The sequence below is a fragment of the Cyrtonyx montezumae genome, unplaced genomic scaffold (genome assembly GCF_038088225.1).
Source record: "Cyrtonyx montezumae isolate F1298 unplaced genomic scaffold, pur_monq_1.0 scaffold_0, whole genome shotgun sequence".
In the NCBI taxonomy this organism is placed as follows: Eukaryota; Metazoa; Chordata; class Aves; order Galliformes; family Odontophoridae; genus Cyrtonyx; species Cyrtonyx montezumae.
The window spans coordinates 49746350-49770266 of NW_027071824.1; the positions used below are offsets into that span (position 1 = coordinate 49746350).

Consider the following 23917-nt stretch of genomic DNA (forward strand, 5'->3'; position numbering starts at 1 on the left):
CCTCAAAAATTGAGGGGTTCAGAAGAATTATTAACTTTTTTGTCTTCTTGATTGTTGCACATTCTGGGCCTGGATGTATCAGTTCTCAGGTTCTAATAGCTGTGAGCTCCGGAGTTACTTCAATATCAGAAAAGCCATACTTGCTGGGTAAAGATGAATGTGATCACCTTAACATTCTGTGTTCCTTCCGCCTGTATTTGTATTTGAACTGAGGCAGAGAACACTGTTGTTACATCTGGAACTGAAACTTGATTCAGAAGTCAGGCCCCATGTGAGCAGACACAACAGGCCCCTGCACCAGATGATCCCCGTGTTTCTCTTCCAACTCTGGACATTCTATAATTCTGTGACATAAAACCACAAATACCTTGATCTGGTGGGGTATGCTTTAATTTTGGAAGAAGTAATTACTACACAGTCTGCTTTGAACTCCTCCTGAAACAGAGACCCTGAGTAGCAGCAGTGGCAGCGCAGGGCACACTCGCTGGGTCACTGCTAGCTGGCAGCTGGCTCGTACCTCTGCTAACTACTGTACCCAGGGGTGCGGGGCTTAGCTCCCGCAAGCCGCAGCCTCTCAGGCAGGGCCTTTCCCCAGTAAGGGGCAGCAAAAGGCATTGAGGAGGGGGCAGATAACAGGCGGGGGGACGGGAAGCAAAACTCTAACACAACCCAGCGCCACAGCCGCCATGCGGTACCCAGGCGGCAGGCTGCGTCGCGCATGCGCCACGGGACTGCGCTGAGCACGGGGCGGGGCGGGGCGTGCGGCGAGGCCTCCTCCCTCCCTCCGGCGGGCCGTGCCACTGCGCGGGGGTGAGTGCGGAGTGTGCTTTGTCTGGTAGTCCTCTCGTTAGACCTTCCCGCTGCCTTCTTTCCGGAGTGCGTGCGAGGCGAAGCGATACAGCAAGGGACGAGCGGGGGAGAGGCTATGTTTAGCCGCACGCGCTCTGCCCGCTACCTCCTCCTCCTCGGTCCCTCCCCCGCCTGCGGCGGGTTGGGCGCGGCCCGCTCCCCCAGCTCTCCCGGAGGCCCGGCGTCGTGAGTTCCCGCTCTCTCGCGCCCGCCTCCTCCCGCCCCCTCCCTCCGTGCCGGCTCGGTCTCGCCTCGGCCTCCCGCTCCCTCCTCCCCCTGCCCCGTCTCGTCCCCGGCGCGGCGGCCCTATGGCGTACAGTCAGGGCGGCGGCAAGAAGAAAGTCTGCTACTACTACGATGGTGAGCGGGGTTCGGGGCGCGTGTGAGGGGAGACCGCTGGAATCGCCGCTCGACGCGGCCTCTTCGCCATTGCGGCCGCCCCCTGCCCCGCGTAGGCGCGGGGTCCCGGCTGCCGTCCGCTTTGCGGCCCTGGTGCCCGCGGGGCCGGCGGGACGGAGCAAGGAGCGGAGCGGAGTGGGGACGGGGTGGGAGCTTGCAGGGCCCGAGCTGTCCCCGAGCTGTGCGCTGGATTTATTGTTACCCTCCCCCCATCCCGAGAGAAAAAACGAAAAAGGAGAAAAGTTGGGACACTCCCCTTCATCCGCTAAACGTGAAGGCGCTGCCGAGTTTGACTCCTCCCATGCGAAAAGAAATCATTAAAAAAAAGCCAAAAAGAGCCGAGGCCGCGTGTGGGTTCGCCACATGGATGTTCCTGCGGCCCAGGCCTCGTCCTGGTTACGGCGGAGCCCCTGCGGCCAGCCGGCACCGGCGGGGTGCACGGCCCTGGTGGAAGCCGAGTTGCTCGCGGGCCGCCGAGTTTGCGCGCTCGCGTGTGTGATGGAGACGGAGCAGACTGGCAGCTTCGGAAAGTACGCACAGCTTGTGTTTAGGTGCCGATATCTCTAGCAACTTGTCTGTGGTTTGCTCTGGCCGCAGCGGAGAAAACTTTTCGTTTTTGTTCCCTTCAGTTTGCGTTTGTTTTACTTTGTTTCTACTTTTTTTTTCTTATTTTTCCTTTTTCCACTGTGGATGTAAACTCGGCAGTCAGATTAGTTAAAAGATTTAATTTCTAGAATTGTCTCTTCTTTTAACTGTTTAAGTCTCTTTTGAGGCCGAGGCTGTTGCATCCCAGCGCTTTAGTGGACTCACTGTTTTGCAAACGAAGAGCTATCACAAAACCCACGAGGGATAGTATCCCAAGTGGCTATTGCTGTAGTAAAATTGGCATTCTTGGGAAATGGCAGAAATCGGGCCTGCCTTGGGCTTGTACTACACCGAAGGAAGCAGAGTGTGGTTGCCGCCCCCTTCTCTTTGTTGCTGGCTCTGGTTCTTTGTTCAGCCTAAAGGGGAAGGGAGGCCCCTGTTAAGGGATAGTTTTGGTGAAGCTGGAATCTTACTTTTCTTGGGCAAGAGGAATCAATTTCTTCCTATCAAGGAATGCTGAAGCAATAGGTTAGAAGCGTTCTGCCTGTGAGTGTTTGCAAGTTTGGGGCTTTTTTTCATTGTGCTTTTTTTCAGTGCCAGGTGGTTGTCATTTACTAGACACATATATCTTCAATTTTTTTGTGATTCCTGGACTTGGTACTAGTTAGTATCAAGCTCCATAAACAGCCCAAAATCTGTGCTAAGGAAAGAGGTGGGAGAAGGTAGGGAAGAAGGAAGTTTTGTGATAGCAGGATGATGGTGACTTGCAAGCAGCTGGAGCTAATATCTTGCTCAAAACAAGTAGCCCATAACTGTATGCAGCTAACAGTATCTGTTGTAAAAGAAATAAAACAAAAAAGTACGCTTTGGCTGTCCTTTTTAATTTAGTTTTTATTGTCAAGCAGTTATTTTACACTTCTTTTGAAAGCAGAGTTGTTAAAAGAGCTTTTAGAGTTAATCCTTGCAGTAAATGCTTCCAATGCTAATTTGTGGTTCATCTGGTAGTTCTTATTATTTTGTCAAGTGTTATTCCAGCAAAGTCTTGAGTTAAAGTGGGGGGAGTATTTGAAGCCTTAATTAACCTCAAACCAAGAGGTGTGAAGATGCTGTAAGGATATAGTTGAGGTAGAATATCTCTAAAGATATAATAACTGAAGTAAATGACCGTTTTCTGCTGTAATTATCCGTCCACAAAGGCTTTCACTGTTTCTTTGAAAGGCATTAGAAGCATATGTGCATATTCTTGGAGATGCAGTAAACTCCTACATAGTGTTTTGTTTTGTGGTAATTCAGTGTGGTTATCATTCCAAGTTTCTTTTTTCAATTAGTCACTTACCAAACCTTGATTAGTGCGTTGCTATTAACATTTATCAATAATCAATAGTTCAAACAGCCGTTGCTCTATGCCCACAACCGATGAACTCTTGGTAAATAGGAGCTCGATTTCATTTTCTACAGTTTACTTCTAAGAAAGTGTTAGCTACATCCGCTTTGCAGTATATGGCCCAGGTACCTCAGTGACCTGTTTTGAAACAGCTATGCATTGCCTACAGCAATGAGTACAGGACCCAGATGGTCCCTCCAGCTCTGCATCCTGTACAGCAAAGCACAATTCCAAAGAATCACACAGCAGCTAACATAATAATAGCAAGTGTGTTTGTTCTATGCCAGTGCAGTAGCAGTATTGTTTAGATGGCTTTTCTTGCACAATGTAATGTGTTCAAAAGTCTTTACTTCGTATAAAATTCAAGAGATCTGCATAAGAATGTGGTTGGTTCCACACAGGGATGAGACTGAAGGTGCATTTCTAGAGCATACGTTAGTGTATTTAGGTGCTGTTTAAGTACATTACTACTTCCAGACCAAGTTATGAATCTGCAGACTATAACTGAAGAGTATTTTGCAGAAGTTGGATGCTTTGAATGCCTTAAGCCAACCTCTGCTTAAGGCTCAGAAGTCAGAATTTTACCTACTTAATAATAAAAAAAAGAACAACAGCAATAAATAAACAACCCAAAGTCCACAGATTTAGTCTTAAGTCATTTAAGTATCTTTGTTGGACTCATCAGGCACTGGTGATGATTTTGTAGATTTGTCTTTGCATGATTTTGTCTGTTCACATTGCAGAAGCCAATTCAAATGCAACTGCCACTATTAAGATATTTTTTTTCATGTGGTTTCCATTATAGTGGTCAGTTTTCTGCACTTACAACAGTCATGAAATATCTTGATTTCATGGTAGCTATGCTTAAAATGAGCAGAATTATGATCAGTGCACGTAAAAATTTATATATGCCAAAGTTAAAGGATTAAACAGTGTGCAAATGTCATGTATTGCATTTTCCTTCAGGCTGTTAAGATGGTTTTGCTGTTAGTGAATTTACGGCATCGTTTCTTTAAAACTCTTAGAGAAGATGGTCTTAGCTGCTTTCTGCAGCCTGCTGGGCATCTCTCAAACGTAACTGAAGTGCCTTCCAAGCATGTTGCCTCTTGTATCTCTCTGTTATAGAGCACTGAACATCTGCAGACTTTGCTGAAGACTCTGATTGAAAAGTGTGTTTGACAGACTTCTCTACAAAAGAATTGCATGGATTTGTCTTCATGTGATGAACTGACAGGTTATTAGTGTATTCAAGTATTTGAATCCAGGGCATGGCAGTATATGTAGCAAGTTAATTTTTAGGTAGGCTTTCTGGTCATCTGTTGGTATTGCAGTGTCTATCATGGTAAACTGTTCAGGCCCATAAGCTGATGCTTATGTTATCCTGGTATTTGGTTTGTCTCTTTGCATTTAAGAATTCAACGTTTTTGAGATTATGCTGTTGCCTCTTGTTTCAAGCCATTGAGCTGATAATGTTCTTGGTATAGAATGGTAAATTTCAGTCTTTGGAGCCTTTCTGTCAAGAAAACAAGATTTCCTACTTTCTGCAAATACTTCATGCTTCTATTATGCTTTCTTTTGCACTTTCCATGTGCATTCTCACTGGTGAGTGATTCAAATTATGCTTATAACACTAAAAACTCTTCTATATGCCTTTTGCTCTGGTATTGGCAACCTTGGCGTCAGGCACTGTTGTGTAGTCTGTGGTAGTCGCCTTTGTGCTTAGCTCTACTGTATCCACTTCTCATGTACGTATATATGCTCTTAGCTTTGCTTTTCTCCATCTAATACCATGGCCTTCCTGGAGTATTTTAAGAGACAAGTAAGAGAAAGTTTCAGGATCAGTGGAGGAAGTGCTCCTTCATGGGGTAAAGGAGGAAGAGACATTTCTAAGCAGCCTTACACAGGATGATGCTTCTGAAGTGGTGATAACAGGCTGAAAATCAAGGTGCCAGTGCCAAAAACGGAACCTCTTGCATAACCTTTTCCTTCCCTGTCCCTGCCAACATACACTACATAGCAAGACCTTGAAACATAATGGGCTTCTTGTCCATATATTTGAATTTTTTTTCATGAGTGTAATACCAAAACCCTTTTTTTGTTGATGATGCTTAGAGTTGAAAGATGCAAATGGTATTGCTCCTCACTGAGGGGTATGATATTGAGATCTACTGTTAGTTGTTACAGCTCACTTTTATTAAAAAAAGGATCCACATACTTCCACTAGCTACTCACCAACAGGTCTTCTCTCATTTATTTATTAAGCTTTCGTAAAATTTGCCAACTTGCCAAATCTTTTCAAATTCTACCTTGTATTAAAAACGTGAAACAGACCTTTTAACTTTTAAAATATATTTATTGTTCAACTCTTTTACTAATTTTTAAGTGTACTTTGTGGTGTGTGGTATTCAAGTGATGTTTGGTTTTGAGTGTTTAATTGATGCTTTTATCAGAAGATATACCCCAAATATGCTTAGGAAGCATGTTAACAGTGTCCTTTCTTCTATGTAAGATAAAATAACAAGTCTTAGCTTTTCCAAGATATCAGTAATTTCTAATTGTCTGCTTTTTTATATGTTAACATTTTGAGTAAAACATTGGTGATAGTGACTATGTGTGCCATGTAATTAAAATCAAAATGTACCTTAAAAAATCATTAAGACACAAATGCATTCTGTGGTGATATTTTTTCAAAAGCACCATGTTATTTAAAGCTATTATTATGGAATTACTGTCTTAAATTTGAAAAATTTTAAGCTCTTGTTAGTTGAAGTTTGTGAACCTGGAAGAGTAACTTGGTAAAAACAATGTAGGGGTAGTAAATGGTTATATTTCTTCTTGCAGTCATTAGTTTCAGAGAGTTCTTGAAGCTCTTCACTAAAATGAAACACAGAAGGTATTGTTTTGTACAGTGTTAGGTGATGTTTTTATGGGAGATACAGGGGTGCTGTCCTCTTTTTTTAATACCTTTTGGTTTTGGTTTGCTTGTGACAACGGTACAGGGTTGAAGCATCAGCAAGACTCTGTACCATTTACATACCATAGTTAGGAGTGAGTCAAATCCTTCCATGTTCTTAAACAATATCATTTTTTTCCTTTACTATGAGTTGATGAAGAGCAAGGTGTTGAGCCCAAACAGTGGCTGTGAGCACGGTGAGATGGTAGCTGATGTGTTTCAACAGTGACATGAAAGACAAACCACAATCCAGACAGCCATGTACAGCTGTCACACCATGAAATGAAAAATGCCTCAATCAGCTCATCTACATGGATTGGTTAACGGTGGTGACTGTGTTGATAAAGAGTGTTTTGTAGCTGAGAATTTGCTGTATCAAATAGTGTTATTGTGGTCTTTGTATCTGTTGTATTTTGCATGGAAATAGGGGTGTTACTTTAGGAGCAACGTAAGTAGATACCTTCATCTTACATTACATAGGCTGTGTCTGTTTGTCAGTGGTTTGCGGGACAGTTTGACCTGGTACTGTGACAGTTGAGGCAGGGGACCCACGGGCCCACACCCCGAGGAAGGGGAAAGGGAAAAGGGAAAAAGGAGAAGGGAGATGGGCCTAGGAACAAAACAGCAGCAACGATCTGAGGAGGAAAGCTAATTTACTAAATAGATATCAGAAAGCAAAATAACACAATATAATATAATATAATTGGAGTTGAGGCAAATGGATCAAATAAAATGAGCAAGAGAGAGAGTGTCTGATAAACCGAAGGCCTTACGCTAACGCTGAAGGCGGACGGCTGCAACAAACACCCACTGCCGAATCAGTAATACTACCAAGAATTTTCCTCAGAAGGAAAGAAGAGCTGTAGTAAATAATTGGCAGCGTGAAAGACCTTGACAGGTGAACACAACTTTTAGGCTTGTCCATGTCTCTAGAAGCATGTGGAGCGTAAGTTCTGTTCAGAATGATTTCTTTCTTGAAAGTGTTTGCATTTGAAGCAGAGGCAGGTGTGTTCTCATGCTATGCAGGCTAGGGGGAAATTTACTGGCTGGTGACAATAACCATTCTTTCTTCCTGGAAAAAAAAGTGTTGAAATGGTTTTGGTAAACATTGTGTCTAGTCACTTCCATTTTGATAAGAGTAGGGCTCATCTGGGTTACAAGACTGTCCATCTACTGCAGGTTGGATCCCTTGCAGCAGGTGGCTCGGGAATGTTTGTGCACGTGGTTACAGCAGTGAGTTTGAAGCTAACTTCTGAAGTGAAACATTTAGGAAGCTAAGAAGGGCAGGGTATGGAAGTATCTACTTAAAGTCAGTTCTTAGAAAATGGTAGGTTTTACTACAGCCTCTGTTGTGGTGTAATGTCATTGTCATTGGTGGTTTATGCTCCGTTTACAATTCTGATTTTGTTTCCTATTATTCTATTCTCCAGTTCCATCTTATTTTCTTCATTTTTGACTTGAAAACACTGTAGGCATCTTTGATCCCCTGCTACTGTCTGCTTGTGGTATAGATCTTAGTTTTGTTCTTTTTTTTTTGCCATCTGCTTACATACAGCTTCTATGGGCTGTTTCTTTTCCTTGTGGTCTGTTTGAAATTGCAGTTCCTTTGTAGCTCTTTTTGGAATCATCATGTTTACTTATTTTTTTGGGAGTGGTTCTTTTAAGTAGCAATGAAAACTTGTTTTGTAATGTCAGTTCATTTGTGTAACATTGACAGGTGATATTGGAAACTATTACTATGGACAAGGTCATCCAATGAAACCTCATAGGATCCGAATGACGCACAACTTGCTCCTAAATTATGGCTTGTACAGAAAAATGGAAATTTATGTGAGTATAAGCAACGGAATGTCCACTGAAGTATTGTTGATTTGGCTTCAAGTATTCTTACATAGATAAACAGGGTAATGTGAGAGTAGAAATAGAAACTACTTAGTGTATTCAGTGCTCTTTTAATTAAAATTGAAGTACTGTTTTATAACTAGTAAGGATTGCAGATTGCTGTCCCTTTCTGGAAGAAGAAAGAAGCAGCCCCAGTAGAGATGGTATTTTTATGATAATGTGGGGGTGATATTAGCCTAACTGCATGATGAATTTAGTGGGTTCAGGTGAACAGAGTAGTCCTTGCTTCATGCAAAACAGTAGTAGTTTCACTGTTCTCCCTTTGGAGTATGTTAGGTTTCTTGTAAGTTGTCTGTTTTAGTTAATTGTTAACTGGTTTTGCAGCAGTGTTCTAATTATTTCCATAACTTATTCTTGTTATCAGCGACCCCATAAAGCTACTGCTGAGGAAATGACCAAGTACCATAGTGATGAATACATCAAATTTCTCAGATCAATAAGGCCTGACAATATGTCTGAGTATAGCAAGCAGATGCAAAGATGTAAGTGTCAATTCTGTGTTTGTGTGTGTGCTTTATTGGTTAAGTGTTGTTTAAACTTAAATATTTAGCAGTGTGAAAATATAGTAGCTTACACTATCTTGAGTGTTATAAAAGCAGCTATGTTCACAGAAATGCTCTTGAAGCTTATGAAAGGACTTGCATGCAGAATGTATGCTGCGTGCAAAATAATACTTTCTGTAGACCTAATGTACCAAGTTAAACTTCAGTTGTGAGCGTTTGCAAAACTGTCTTAAAAATACCTTCCAGTGCAAAATCTTTCAGGAGATAAAAGAATGGCATAAAGAAGAATAGAAGTAAAATATTAAAACGTGTTGAGGTCAAGAAATGGAGTTTACTCTCCTGTTGGAGGGAGATGGTAAAAATTCACTTTTCGTGTTTTCCATTAAGAAGCTTTTCAGATTTTAGGAATGAATTCAAATTACTGTTAGAAATAGCTTAACCCAGCTCTACCAATATATAATACAACGTTTGTAACTCTTCACAGTGCCTTATTCTCAACATATTTTTTCCAAGCAGTTGCACGTTTGTTGATATGATGTTAATCAACACTTACTCTGAAATAGACAAGTGATTTAACTTATTAATGAGACAAAGCTTCCTATAGAAACAAAGAAAAAACAGTTTGGAGTCATCTTAGATGGTAAAGACCGTACTAATGGTTGAGTTTGATTATTAGGAATTTGGGTAAACTTAAATTTGAAACAGGAAAACAAATATTAGCCTGAAAGAAAAGGGAGAGGGGGATGAAGTAGTTGAAATGCTAAATGAGTTCTGCATTTTTATGTGCTACCCTTGCTTATAGCAGTGCTGTTGGAATGGTATTTTTGAAAAGTAATGTGTTTCTTGCACAGTTAATGTTGGAGAAGATTGCCCTGTATTTGATGGCCTGTTTGAGTTTTGTCAGCTATCAACTGGAGGCTCTGTTGGTAAGCATAGGTTGTCTGCCAGATGTTTTGTAGCTTTATTATGTTTGTCAACAATATAAACCTTTGATAATATGGAACCTGAAGCAAATACAAGTTTGTTTTGCATAGGACCACAAAGATTAACAGTTGCTTGATCTATCTTATATTTGACAATTTCTATATCATTATTAGTAAGAGTTTAGATCTAGGATCAAATATGAGATGTAATCATTTAAAAATGAGACACTGTTTTCTGAAACAAATTTGAAGACCTTTGAAAGTTTCTGACTGCATTTCCTTTCAATTTTGTGCATGTCTTTGTGCAGCTGGGGCAGTGAAATTGAACAGACAGCAGACAGACATGGCTGTTAATTGGGCTGGAGGACTTCACCATGCCAAGAAGTCAGAGGCGTCTGGCTTTTGTTATGTCAATGATATTGTGCTTGCCATTCTTGAGTTACTGAAGTAAGTTTTATGATGGATAAAGATTAAAAGTTTGGAACCTTTAATTTTTTTTTAATATTTGTTTGAAAATATGGATTCTAATTGTAGCTTGTCAGTTTTTGTAGCTGAACTTGTACAATTTTTTGATGAAGAAAACTCCAGACTCTGACCTATCTGGTTTCAGCAGGAAGTCTAAACTAAAATAACGGGAATGGTGGAAAAAATAGCTATTAGGAGGTACTTTAAGCATGTGTTTCAAACATATTTTTTCCACACAAAGATAGTAAGATCTAGAAATTCACTATGGGAGCTTGAATGAGGCAGAAAATGATAGTAAGTTGGAAAAAAACAGCGAGTTAGGCATGATCATGGGCAAGAGATCTGTGAACGGAAGTTGAAGAAACAAAAGGTGATGCACCCTTTAAAATACCATATGCTGTAATTGTAGATGACAGGTAGCAGATTTCAGAAAATGGATAAGCTTGCTTTCTCCCTGTAAATGTTCTGTTGCTATTCATGGGTGAAGAATAGTGGTCAAGATGATCCCTGACCTATTGGAACTTAAGCCTCGGGTGTAATGTTCTCAGTCATATTTGATCTTAATATGCCCATTTATTTTCTGTCTTTAAAGTCATTGCTAGTGAACAGGCGTATTGAGGAGAATCATACACTGGGCTTTCTTAGGTTTTTGCATGAGTTGACGTGGTTGTTAACAGAGCAATGAAATAACAGATGTGCTACTTTGGTTGAAGAATAACAAATGAAGAGGGAAGTAAGGCAGACATGCTCACAAAATTACCTTCAAGCAATAATACGTCACTAAAACTAAAATCATTAATATTAGTTATAGTATTTAATGGGACTGTACCTCTTTTAATAACTTAAACCTCATTTTTTACAAAAAATACTCTTGGTGTTCAATTGCTTGGGAATGGAGCAGCTGAATCTGCTGGTAGAGAGTAGTGGTAGAGGGAACCAGCTGTAACTGGCAAGTGATTTTAAAAATGGAAGAAATTGCTGAAGGCACAGATGTTTCATATTAGAACATTCCTTTTAATATGCATATATATTCTCCTTAGAGGCTGAGGAAGTTGGGGCTCTCTACTTTATAGGCGTAGCCTCAGGGGAGACCTCTTTGATCTTGGAGGCCTTCCAGTACCTAAAGGGGCTGGAGCAGGAGTTCTTTATCAGGGAGTATAGTGGTAGGACAAGGAGTTACGGGTTTATACTAAAATGGTGGATTTAGATAAGGCATTAGGAAGGAATTATGTACTGTGAGGATGGTGAGGCACTGGAAGAGGTTGCTCAGAGAAGCTGTGAATGCCTCATCCTTAGAAGTGTTCAAGGCAGGGTCGGATGGGGCTTTGGACATCCTGATCTAGTGGGAGGTGTCCCTGCCCATGGAGTTGTAACTAGATGTCTTTATTATCTATTCCAGCCCAAACAATCTATGGTTTTTTTGTTTGTATCTTTGTAGTCTAACAAAAGCATTAGAATTTTTCTGTGGTCCAGTCTTGAATATTATTTTTTAAATCTTAACTTGGAACCTTCCAAATGGGTATGGATTATATCACTGTAGGAAACTCTCCTGTTTGCTGTCTTATTAAGAGAAAAATCTTAGCAAGCATGAAACTGGCTGCTTTGTAGTCTATAGCACCATGAAAAGTATAGTGAAAATGTATTTTTGATGTTGATAGACTTTGTTCTTTACTGAACAGCACAGGGTTTAAGGGATGTTTACTGTTGTTTCCAATGCTTTGGGACATGAAGCAACTTTCTTTATCCCTCTCAAATAAAATGATCCGAAACATGCACTATTTGTGATACAGCTGTGATACAGCTTAATATTTCCTTTGTTAATTATAAGCGCAGTACAGTTGGAAACAAGAACATGCTTATATTTTTAGTCTTTACAGAAATGAAAAAGGGAAGTTGATGGAAAATAAATATTGAAATATTTTTTGTGGACTAATGGAATATGGATTATGACTGCTCCTGGCAATGGTTTTTCAAAAATTCTGCAATAAAATGCTTTGAAGTGTAAGCTTTTCAAGAATGTTTTTTCAATTATTGAGAAAGTACGCAAAAGCATACCATGAAAGGGGTAAATTCAAAAGATCTGGACAACAGAAAATGGTGTGAACAGGATTAAAAGGTTAACTACTGCTGACTGGGACAACTCAGTTAAATATTGAATACATTGCATAATAAAAACCATGTTAAGATGAGCTTATTTTCACCATTATCCAAACTGTGCTGATAATTCTGAGAGTTATGGTAACTTCAAAGTAATAAACTTCATCATGATCTGGGATTTTATGTTTTTGTGTGGAAGGTATGATATCCTATGAACATAACAGAAGATAGCAGTTTCTCATGTGTGATTTTCTTTCTAGGTATCACCAAAGAGTGTTGTACATTGATATTGACATCCATCATGGTGATGGCGTTGAAGAAGCATTTTATACCACAGATCGTGTCATGACAGTATCATTCCATAAGTATGGTGAATATTTTCCAGGCACAGGGGACCTTAGGGTAAGATTGAGCATGAAATTTCACTGTGATGAATTCCCTCTTATACACTTCCTTATGGATACTACTCTTGTACTGTTGTAGCAATTATATTCAGTAATAATATGTATTTTCTGAAAGCTTACCACTATGTTGTGCTCGAGTAATAGCTGAGTTGTGAGGAACCTTAGGAAGAAATGCAGGCTATTGGGGAGCAAATTGCTTACTTCTAGCTAAGTGAAACCAACTCCTTGACTTCTGGGTGAATTGTCTGAACACTGTTCTGCTCTTGTAATTGCAGCCTGTACTTTTCATTTCTGCGCATACAGGGAAAAGTAGCTCTTTGGCCATCACAGGGTTTCAAATATTCATTCAACTCTTAGAATTTGCAGTAGTTTAGTAGTCACAGTGTTTCACATGCAACTTTACTGTGTTATGTTTGCTCAGAAATACAGTTGGTTCATTTTTTGATTATTTCTTGTTAATAAGGTACATTTTGAATTTTCATGCTGCTCACCACTGAAAAACTAAAAACTTCAGCATGCTCCACAGATGATTATTTACCAGTACTATATCTAAGCTGAAGAAGACAGCAGGAGACTGAAGCATTATTATTTAAGTTGCTGGTGAATCTCTGGCAGAGCTGAAAATGGAAAATAATTTGTCTGGCCCGTAAGATTAATTAATTAATCTTAATTAAGTCATTCCTTCTATTAGACTCTCTCATAAGAGCAGGAAGTTGTTCAACTTTGCAACTTGAAATATGATCTCAGGTATTAGGATTAATATGTGCTTCACGTGATACTCTTGCATTCAGCCTCTCCTTATGACAGCACTCCAAAGATAAATCAGTCCTTTCTTAACAGCTTTGTTACATTAGTTTGTACATGCAGTTGTTTTTTGTTTTTTTTTTTTGGGGGGGGGTAATTAATAAAAACTTCTAAAAAGTGGATCTACGGAGGTGTTATGTTTGGAAGGTATTAACTTTACCTATTATCTTTACACTGATTCAAGTGATGCAGGTACTTGTGTTTACAGTAACATTTTCAGAATATGTGTTGCTCTGTGTGATTATACCCACTGGACAAAATAGAAAATCAAAGCTGAGCATTAAGTCAGTTTGGTCCTAAGTGTGTTCATTTTAATTTGTTTTTTGGAGTTGGCTGTTATGGTTCTTAGGTTTGGTTAAACTGCTCTATAAATTGATTTAAGAAATCAGATTTGATGTTGTTTTTATGTATGTGATTTAACTTGACTGGCCACAAGGTGGTAGTGGTGCTTTGAACAAGAAAATAGAGCAGATCAGGATGTTTATAATGACTAGCTTTTGTTTCTGAAATTGGTTAAGGTTTTTTTCTTTTTTGGAGGATTAGGTATCTTGACTTCTTAGAAGGAGCGCTTCCACAAACTCCTCTGTCAATTGAATTCTTCACCTTGCCACACTCAGGATAAAGAATTAAAAGATACATGTTTTAAATAAATAAAAGAATATTGTATATTATTGTTTTTTTTATCATAGTGTCAGTGATGAGCAGTACCTTAAACATGGTAACTTGTTCTATGCTGCTAGATAGTATTTTTGAAATGAGCATTGTCTGCATTCAAACTTAGGCAGGCTTTATTACACCTGCCACCCTCCTGCCAAAGGAAAAAATACATCAATGTTTTCTAATCTCTGGAGCTTGCTGAGCTAATTGAGCTCAATAACTAATTTGTTCTGGAAACCAGTATTCTCTTAATTGTTTCTGCTCAACTTGGTTTTCCTTTGGTTATTTATATTAACTTTAATTACTGGATCTTTACCTTGTGGTCAGTGGACTCCTCTCAGGCTTGTTTTACTTTATCTAGTTTGCTGATCAAGTTGTAGTTATTTCGTGTAGAAACAAATCATGCAAGAGTTGTAAATTCTGTGAATCGCCAGTGCGTATGATTTTTTTTCTCCTTTTTATCCAGTGAGCATGTTATCCTATGTTTGTAGCAGTGAATACAGTTTTAAACACCCTCTCAAATCAAAGTCTTATGTCACGTGCATCTTACCTTGCTCTCAGTTCTCGTTTGTTTTTGCTCAGCAGTTTTTGTTTGGTTATGTGTCAGCTTCTTACCTTAAGGTTTTTTTTAATAATAAAAAATCAGCTGTACTTCCTGCAAATTGTGTTGGCATCCACTTCTTTTATTCCAAAATGGAAAATCAGAATCAAGTGCAGTGTATTTTGCTTTTTTCTCCTCATGGCATGAATAATGATACAAAATAACGCAATGTAACTAGTGTAGAGGTTTTTTTTTCCATAATACCATTGTGTACTTATAGGTAGTAACACATTTTCCATCTCTGCTTATAGGACATTGGTGCTGGAAAAGGTAAATACTATGCTGTCAACTTTCCAATGAGAGATGGTATAGATGATGAATCATATGGACAGATATTCAAACCAGTGAGTACTTTTCTGAAATCTTTGGAATTATGCTTTTTTAATTTTGTATCTTTATTTTTGTGATGTGAATTAACAATGTTTTATATTGATTATAGATTATATCAAAAGTAATGGAGATGTACCAGCCCAGTGCTGTAGTGTTACAGTGTGGAGCAGATTCATTGTCTGGTGATAGGTTGGGATGCTTTAATCTTACTGTTAAAGGTAAGCAGAAGTGTGTTTCTTTGTTCTCTGTAACTTTTTATTCAAGAGAAACCTCTACCTCTTGTATTATTTTTCAACAGAATTGTGTGATGAGGACTGGAGTTGGAGAGATTTTGTTCATTTCTATGATTAATCACCTCTTTCTTTACTGTACAGAAATGACGAAAAAGAAACCCAGATGTTGTCTCTTTCTATCCATCTAAAAAAATTAAGAATTTTGGTTTTCCATGTTCTTCCTAGCCACTCAACTGATTTCCTTTCTTCTATGTACAGGCTTTCTGTAGCTTTAAGGCAATGTCCTGGAATGACAGGATGACAACAGTAGTCCTACTGCAACACTTACTGTGATGGGCAACTAACAAAACTAGCGGGTCTCTTAGTAGGACTCCTAAACATCAAACACGTTGTTGGGCATAAAATAGGTATTACTGAAATTAGAATAATGATTGCATTGTTATGTTTATACTGTTGTTGTTTTTTATATTGAGGCTCTTGGTAGCATTTGTTTTTAATAAACTTTGTAGAATTCATTGATTTTTTTTTTTTTTACTGTTAGTTACATTTCTACCCAAAGGAATGATTCTTAGACTTGAGATGAGGTTAATTTAGCAAACATGAATATTAGTATTAACTATTTAAGTTATAAAATGTTAAAATGTATGCTGAACTGTTGATAAGCCTTGAGTCCAATTTGTTTGAATCACTGATTATTTTTTTTTCTGGGTTTTATTTTTGTGTTTTCTTGATGAAGCAATTAGAGTTTAGCAGGCAACAGTATAGTTAGTATCTATTGGATGTGCAGTATTTTAGAGTCCTTTTCTTGATTTGCACCAGGTGGCAGAGCTCCTTTTCTTGCCTGTACAGATCAGATATATATATTGGAAACCAAGAGAGCTGCTGCCTCCTACAGATGCCTTTCAGGATGCTGCATCTACCTGGACTGTGTACTGTATTGGTACCAGTTCACTCTGGAAGCAAGACGTCACAACTATTCATACAGGTTCAAATTTAGAAGTAGAAAGGACCAAGTACTGATTTACTTTTATTTTTTATTTTTGTTCTTTCTTCCCGCTTTGTATTTAACTGAGAGGTTGCCCCTAGATTTGTCAGTATCTTTTCATAGCTAATAGCAATACAAAACACAAAATATTTGTTCCTTGAACATGTCAACTGCAGTGATAGGAGACAGTCATGCAGAGTCTCTGGAAATTGGGGTGGATAATGTTTTATCCACTTCTTACCTGTAGTTCTTGACTTGTGAGGTTGTGCTTTGTTGTAGAGGGTGACAGTTCTGTTCTACTTGAATCAATTCAATTCTCACTTGATAAGTATCTCTTATAATGAGCTGTAAGTGTATAAGAGTATATGCAGATTGCAAAACGTCTATTAAAGGGAAAAATGCATATATTCAAATATTTGTTTTTGACAGGTCATGCAAAATGTGTGGAAGTCGTGAAGACTTTCAACTTGCCGTTGCTGATGTTAGGAGGAGGCGGATATACTATTCGCAATGTTGCTCGGTGCTGGACATACGAAACTGCTGTTGCCTTAGATTGTGAAATTCCTAATGGTAAATATTAATCCACAAATTAATACTTTATTAAGAGGTAATCGTGGGAAGGTCAAAGTGAGAAGATGGCTATGGAAATATTTACTAGGTACAGTACATCAGTTTAGAATAAACTATACAGAAAGCTATTCTTAAGTCTTAGCTGATAATTTTTCAATAGCTTATACACTAAATAAACTTTAAAGGTTTACTTAAGGCTTTCTTATGCTTTAATCAAATCTTTAAATGATTGGAGTACTTAGTATATACTCTGTCATTTATATGACAGTGTTTTGATTGACTGCACAGACCTGTGTAAGCTGGGTACAGCAGATATGGTGTTCATAAAGAAAAGGCTGAGTATGCGAAAGCCTATTTTGCACAGTAAAACTTAACTATTTCTTCATTATATATTTGACCTAAAAGTGACCATATTGACATCATCTCTTCCATTTGTCTCAATTTTGGCTATGCAAGCTTTCTTCTCTTTTAAAGCAGAAAGGGCATTAGTAAACTTTTAAATACTTGAATAATGAAGTCATTTATCTGAGGAATATCCCCATGGATCCTGCACTCCCTGTAATTCTGGCCAAGTATGCTTCTTAACAAGTTTTTGGAAAGCTTTTATAAAAAATTGGTATTTGAACTGGCTTGTTGAATCAGTCCTTGGCAGCTTTCATCTTGGACTGCGGTTTTACTGATAACCTTTTGATATACATTGGTCACAACGAAAGTAATGCCTCTTATTTCTGTGGAAACTACAACGGATACAAAGAGGACAATAAACTATTTGATACAGTATACTCTTAGCTACAAAACACTTTTTCAACATAATCACCGTTAGCTATGCATTTTTACCAATGCTGAAAAAGAGCCTGCATACCACACTTAAAAATCAGCCTTAGCAGAGATGTCCTACTGTTTTTGTTGCCCCTGCTGAAACCCCCCACCCACCTCCTCAGTGTGCTCACATCCCCTGTTTGGTCTCCATAAATGTTCAGCAAGCATCAGTGGGTGTCAGTAGGTACTATTTTTTTCTGCGTGGAGGAATTCAATTCCACACCTTTGTTTCATCTTTGTTTCATGGCCATTCTGTTGGTCTGCCCCTCGGCTGCCATCTGTTGCACAGCAACAAAATATAATGGAATCTTGGTGGGAAGGTTGAACCTTTACTGTGCTACTGCCACCATCTGCTTCTGTTACCATGGGCCAACGTCACAAAATAGGAAACATGACTTTTGGTGCAGCCCTTGTACCTATCATAGGTTTTACTGAAGGGATATTCTGACTGGCTCACATGAAGTAACTTAGAAATAGCTGTAAGCAGTCATCAGTTAATCATACCTCATCTCCAGAATTAGCAGTTTTAATTATCAGGTTTGTTACTTAAGCATTGTGTCATCACATGTTCTAACGTGTTGACAGTAGAACTTATATGTTCTTATTCTATTGTGCAAAAATGAAAATTTAATCAGTTGAATAATTTAGAGAAAAAACACTAAATGATTTGTGTTATACTTAAGCATTGCTGCTTACTTCTTGTATTTTGTATACATTCAGTATTTAAAAAGGTTGAAGTCACCATTGGCTCACAGTTGTGTTTTCTGTTCTGGTTTATAGAATTACCATACAATGATTACTTTGAGTATTTTGGACCAGACTTCAAACTTCATATTAGTCCATCAAATATGACTAATCAGAATACACCTGAATATATGGAAAAGATCAAGTAAGTAGTGCTTTTACATTACTTGCCAAGTATGTGTGTTGTGTTTCTCCAGAGGTTTTTACACAAGTTTGAAAACTCACTTCTATATTACACACTTTAAAAAGTACAGAATATAAATTATTTTTTCCCTTCTATGAGAAGATGATCTTTTAATTTGGAAGTCTGTGCCTACAGCAGTTCTGTGCTTATGAAGTCCTGAGTGTTTAAATATGAAAACTTAAAACACACTTCAGATTTTTTCACTTCTTCCAGCAACTAAATAAATGACTGTTTTATTTGGCTTACTGTCTTGGTTTTGTGGGAAGTTTATCCTGTCAGGAAAGAAACCGTAGTGTACGCTGATCATTAGGTTTTCAAATTTCCAACTCCCTTGTCTAAATGTGAATTGATTGTCATTCTTTGTAGCTGTCAGCTGTAAAAATAATAACAATTAAAAAAAAGCCATGTGAGCCTAGACATCCGACTGTGGAAGGATAGTGATATGCATGCAAGTAATTGAGAGACTGTGGCTTGACGAGTCCACAAGGTTTGTGAAATGCTTATTGACAATCTATAGAGTATGTGGTCTTAGGCTTTGATTCTTTTGATTCTTAGTTTACTTTATCACTACTGATGTCATGAAGGTTTGTTTTTAAACTAATACTGTGCTTCAGGAATTGAATAATAATCAATTCTGAGAATTAGTTAACCTGAAGTACTTGTTTACACTGGCTCATTCTAAATTTGGATTTAAAAGGTCATGTAATAGAAACAGAAATAGACTGTAAGGATTTCATACAGCCTCAGTTGCTGTTTCCCTCTTTGAATTGTGTGCAGAGATACTGAGACAGTTGTTACAATGCTGATGCTTGTAACTTGCCAACAGTTCTCTCCACTTGAACTTCCTTGGACTGGTAATTGAGTCCTAGGTTAATTGTCATTCTCATTCCTACATATGACTCTATGGAGCATGGGATCTGTGACATCAGGTGGCTTGGACAAGAATGCCCATCTATTCTCCCTGAAATAGCTAGTAAGGAATCTCATCCGGATACATCTGTTTTGATCCTGAACGTGTACACAGTGTGGAATTTGTCATGCTTTAAGGGGTCTGGCTTTCTTCAGATACTAGCTTATTATCCAACCCGATACTCTTAGTCTGTTAAATGGAGTAATACTGTCACTGGGGTCAGCCCAAGTGGGAAGGACACACTGACCTAGTGAAGAACTGAAGGTTGAAGTTGACCAACAATATATGTTTAAAAAGTTTAAAGAGAGTGATGTTGAAATAGGCTGTGAGTACTAGTGATCTGCTGGGAATGGGAAGCTTTCTTAAAGAAAAGCAGGCTAACTTTGGGTGCAGAATGTATGGAATTAAATACAAACTCCAAGGATATGCTATTTCTGTATGGCAGTAACTTGTATTTTACTTACAGGCAACGCTTATTTGAAAACTTGCGCATGTTACCTCATGCACCTGGTGTACAGATGCAGGCCATTCCTGAAGATGCTGTTCATGAAGATAGTGGAGATGAGGATGGAGAAGATCCAGACAAACGCATTTCTAGTAAGAAACACTGCAAAGTCCAAGTAGAGTTCCTAGTTTAAACTGTTGAGTACCTCAGCCTTAATAGTGTAATACTACTAAGTATCAACTACTGCTTGGCAGTTGGAGAACTCATTTCCCAAGTGAAAAGCTTTTGCCATTGATCTGCTGCCTTTATGGTTTTTTAAATAACCTCTGTAAAGGAGTCTCAAGGAGTGCTTGAAAGCACTTCAATATTTGTATCTTATGGAGCAAGTTGTAGTATATTTCAATATACTCTGGAAGTGTTGAGTTGTAATGGAAAGACTAAGCTTTTGACTTTTGCTATTCATAAAAATAGTAGCGAAATAAGTGTTTTTGAAAGTAAATTGTCTATCTGATTTACATTATATTTTTACTAGTTCTTAATTTGATAGTTCTTCTTAGATCTATTGTAGTCAGGCTTTATTCTGACCTTTTTGTTGTATTTAATAACTCCAAATCCTAGTTCGAGCATCTGATAAGCGCATAGCCTGTGACGAAGAGTTTTCAGACTCTGAAGATGAAGGGGAAGGTGGACGGCGTAATGTTGCAGATCACAAGAAAGGAGCAAAGAAAGCTAGGATAGAGGAAGACAAAAAAGAAACAGAAGACAAAAAAGCAGGTAGGATTTTATTGTGGTTTTTTTCCTTTGTTTTAGAACAGCAGGCATCTGTCCTGCTGGAAGGATAGGTTCTCTGTTAACATTTATTTAGCTGTTGAAACAATTGTTTTTCCATCACCCTTCCAAAATCTATTTCAAAGTTTGATCAGTTTCATCACTGATTTTAAGATGCAGCTGTTCACCCTGAAGTGGTATTTTCTTACAGACTTGAAGGATAGGATTAGCATTGTTTCACCACAAACTTGACACTTCAAAAGCCAGAGGTTTGATAGGTTTAAAGAATAAGTTCTCTTGCTTGAAGTGTGTTACACACAAATAATATGTTCCTTTTTGCTTTAATGCAGCGAGGCAGCAGGTTTCCTTCTGAAACTGAAGCTTGACAAGTTTCTAAGAATATTTTACTTCAGAAAACTTTGACTTCTCCAGTAAAAGGCTGTACTTTACGGCTGCAAGACAACCAACCCTATGAAGCTTAGGGGAAAATGCAAGTTTAATTACTACCTAATGTTATGGGCAGTCAAGAGAAACGAATCCTGACTTATTTTGAATCACTCAGCGTGGTGCCCAGATCACTCCCAGGATCGATACATTTAACACTATGTCAATAAGCAGAGTTACTTTTTTTCCTTACCCAAAGCAGTTTCTCTCAGCTGCAATTGTATCTATGAAGTATAGCTGTCATGTTTTGTTTCTAAAAGCATTCAAGTTCACTTGCATCTCTTAATGTATTTCAAACAATTTTTATTTGTAGATGTTAAGGAGGAGGATAAATCCAAGGACAACAGTGGTGAAAAGACGGACACCAAAGGGTAAGCAGTTAATTAATGTTGTCTTACTGAACAGCATTTAGTAACTTAAAATATTTTAAGTGCTGATTTTTCAGATACTATAATTCCCCCCATAATACTGAACATTTTATAATTGGAACAATAGTAACACTAAACTTCTAAAATGGTTAATCTAAAAAATCACTCAACATTTTATTTTTTCTTTTGTACAGAACAAAATCAGAGCAGCTCAGCAATCCTTGAACAAAAGATAGACTCACATCAGTTGCAGAACATAATGCTAGAATGGGACAAAATCTAAAGGAAGAAGTTTTCATATTAAGACTGTTGATTTCATTTTTGTACTATTTGGCATGGACCGTATTTATTTTCAAATGGCTTTGTTCTGGTTTTTGGCAAGTTGTATTGTGAGTTTTCTAATTATAAGGCAGAAATTCCTTTCTTCACCATGCTTTATGTAATAGTATTTAAAATGGATGTGAGTTATGTTAAATGTCTAAACTGATCTATTAAAGTAATTTGCCTTTCCTGAGCTGATTTTACCCTTTTTGTAATTTTATCTTTATTAAAAAAAAAAAAAAAGTACTTGGCTGTCTGCTGTCCATCATTGAACTAAAAAGACAAAGCTCCATATAAGTTGAGCAGATTCACATTTATATGTAAGTAGCTGATAGACTTAGATAGCTGGTGAGTATTCATTCAAGTTGAACTGTGCTGCTTCGTGTACTTTAGTGGCTGCTGCCAAGAGTGACAACAAATATGAGCACATAAGATGTGAACAAACTGAATAAATGGGGGGAAGAGATATTTGAGTAATATGATTGTACAAACTTGCATTTTGATACAGAATTTTAAAACTCTACAGTAAAATGCCTTGTAGTGTCCAAGAATATCTCCTACCATCAATCTGCCCCCATAAGTGGTTCATTTGGTGTAAATGAAATTATGATATGGTCATCTTTCAAAATATACAGGATATGAAGTAAAGGTTTGGCTGTCGTGATGATTATAATATGTCCTGATTTTTTTTAATACCTGTAAGCATTCTAAAATGTTGTCCCTGTTTCAACAAAAAAAAAGTTTTTTTAGTTGTTGATTGCTTAGTTCATTCTGTTGCCTGAACTGAAACACAGAAACCTGACCATACTTACTCCTGTTTTTTTTTCCTCTCCTCTCCTCTCTCAATCTACTGCAATCTTTGTTTTCAAGCTTACAGAGCAGTGAAAGCTGAAGTTTGCAGTGTTGCTGTTTAATTCACAAACTACTTGAAATTATTGCTGTTCCTGTTGGTAACTGAAGTTTAATGTGTGTGAATTAGTGGACTGAAATGCACTATTCAAGGAGGGAAAATACTTTTATATGTACCGAAGAGGTAAAATGATGTTTCTTTGTTTTCTTTGAGGATTGCTAAGGTACAAATACTAGGACCATGGGTTTGGCTACATTTGTGATCAGGTTTATGATCACCTGTGTGCATCTTATGCCTGCCAGCTCTCTAGGGCAGAGGATAAAAGTTAGATTTGAGGGACTTACAAAGGTCATTGGAGATCATTGGGTTGTACCAAAAAGGTGAGAAGTAATGATGCCATAAGCATGCCTCTAAGTGACCACTGATATTTGTAAGGAGCTCAGCACTCTATATTTGTTCCAGAAGTTTTTATACTATAGAACTGAAAGTAACATATATTTGTATTGTATTAAGGTGGCAAGTTGTTTACTTTTTGAAGTTGATAACAACTTTATATCTGTTGCAACTAGATAAGTAACCTGTAGTTTCCATCATCATTTGAAGTAAATTAGGAACTGTTTCTCAGGTAATCACAGAATTGTAGGGGCTGGAAGGGACCTTTAGGAATCATGTAGTCCAACTCCCCTGCCAAAGCAGGCTTCCTAGACCAGGTTAAACAGTATTGACAATGGTAAAAAACAAATTTCTAATGTTGGATCACTTAAACTCAAAGCAATAAAATCTAGTGACCTTAAGATATGAATGAAACACAAGAATAAATATGTTTGTAACCTTCAACTAACTCAAGTTTAAAAAAAAAAATTGTCTCTCTGCCTCATCCTCCATTGTGTATGAGAAATTACAATGCTAATAGGAGTGTTGGATATTTCTATATCCTTCTGAGGCCTGATGAATATCTCTTCTATTAAAAGCAGATGTAATACTAAGGTATATACCTTTGTCTTTATGAAGCCTTGCTATTTAAACATTCTTTGAGTTAACAGTGTAAATTCTCCAAATTAAAATGCTTATAATTTTCCCCTTCTGAATAGAAGCTGTTGCCAGCCCTTCTATAGATTGTGCGGACTTACTCTGCAGAATGAATCTCTCTTGTGCCATGGGTCAAGTTACCTTACACTCATTGTTTAAGCCTAGAGGAGAAAAGTTCTGCTACTTTTTCCCCTTGTCCTTAAAGGAATGACATATAATTCAAGTATAACTTGCTTTTAGCTTTACTCATTCAATAAATCATTTTTGCTCATTTCAAATGGTGACACCATCCAATATCTAAAAATCTGAAAGAATAAGAATAGGTCTATTTGATATTCATGCTGGTTACCAGTGCTGAAGGTTTTTTATCTTTTTTTATTAATGTATTACT

General features: G+C 38.0%; 1 protein-coding gene across 1 annotated transcript; it reads left to right on the forward strand.

Annotated features, from left to right (window-relative positions):
• Positions 1-1071: 1071 nt before the first annotated feature.
• On the forward strand, positions 1072-21840 carry HDAC2 (histone deacetylase 2). Its single transcript, XM_065734870.1, has 14 exons — positions 1072-1209; positions 7888-8000; positions 8437-8554; positions 9427-9501; positions 9807-9945; positions 12321-12462; positions 14778-14870; positions 14966-15074; positions 16504-16644; positions 18244-18352; positions 19768-19898; positions 20365-20520; positions 21272-21329; positions 21521-21840. Exons 1-14 carry the CDS (start codon positions 1158-1160, stop codon positions 21549-21551), a joined length of 1467 nt encoding a protein of 488 aa, XP_065590942.1. The 5' UTR covers positions 1072-1157; the 3' UTR covers positions 21552-21840.
• Positions 21841-23917: the final 2077 nt, after the last annotated feature.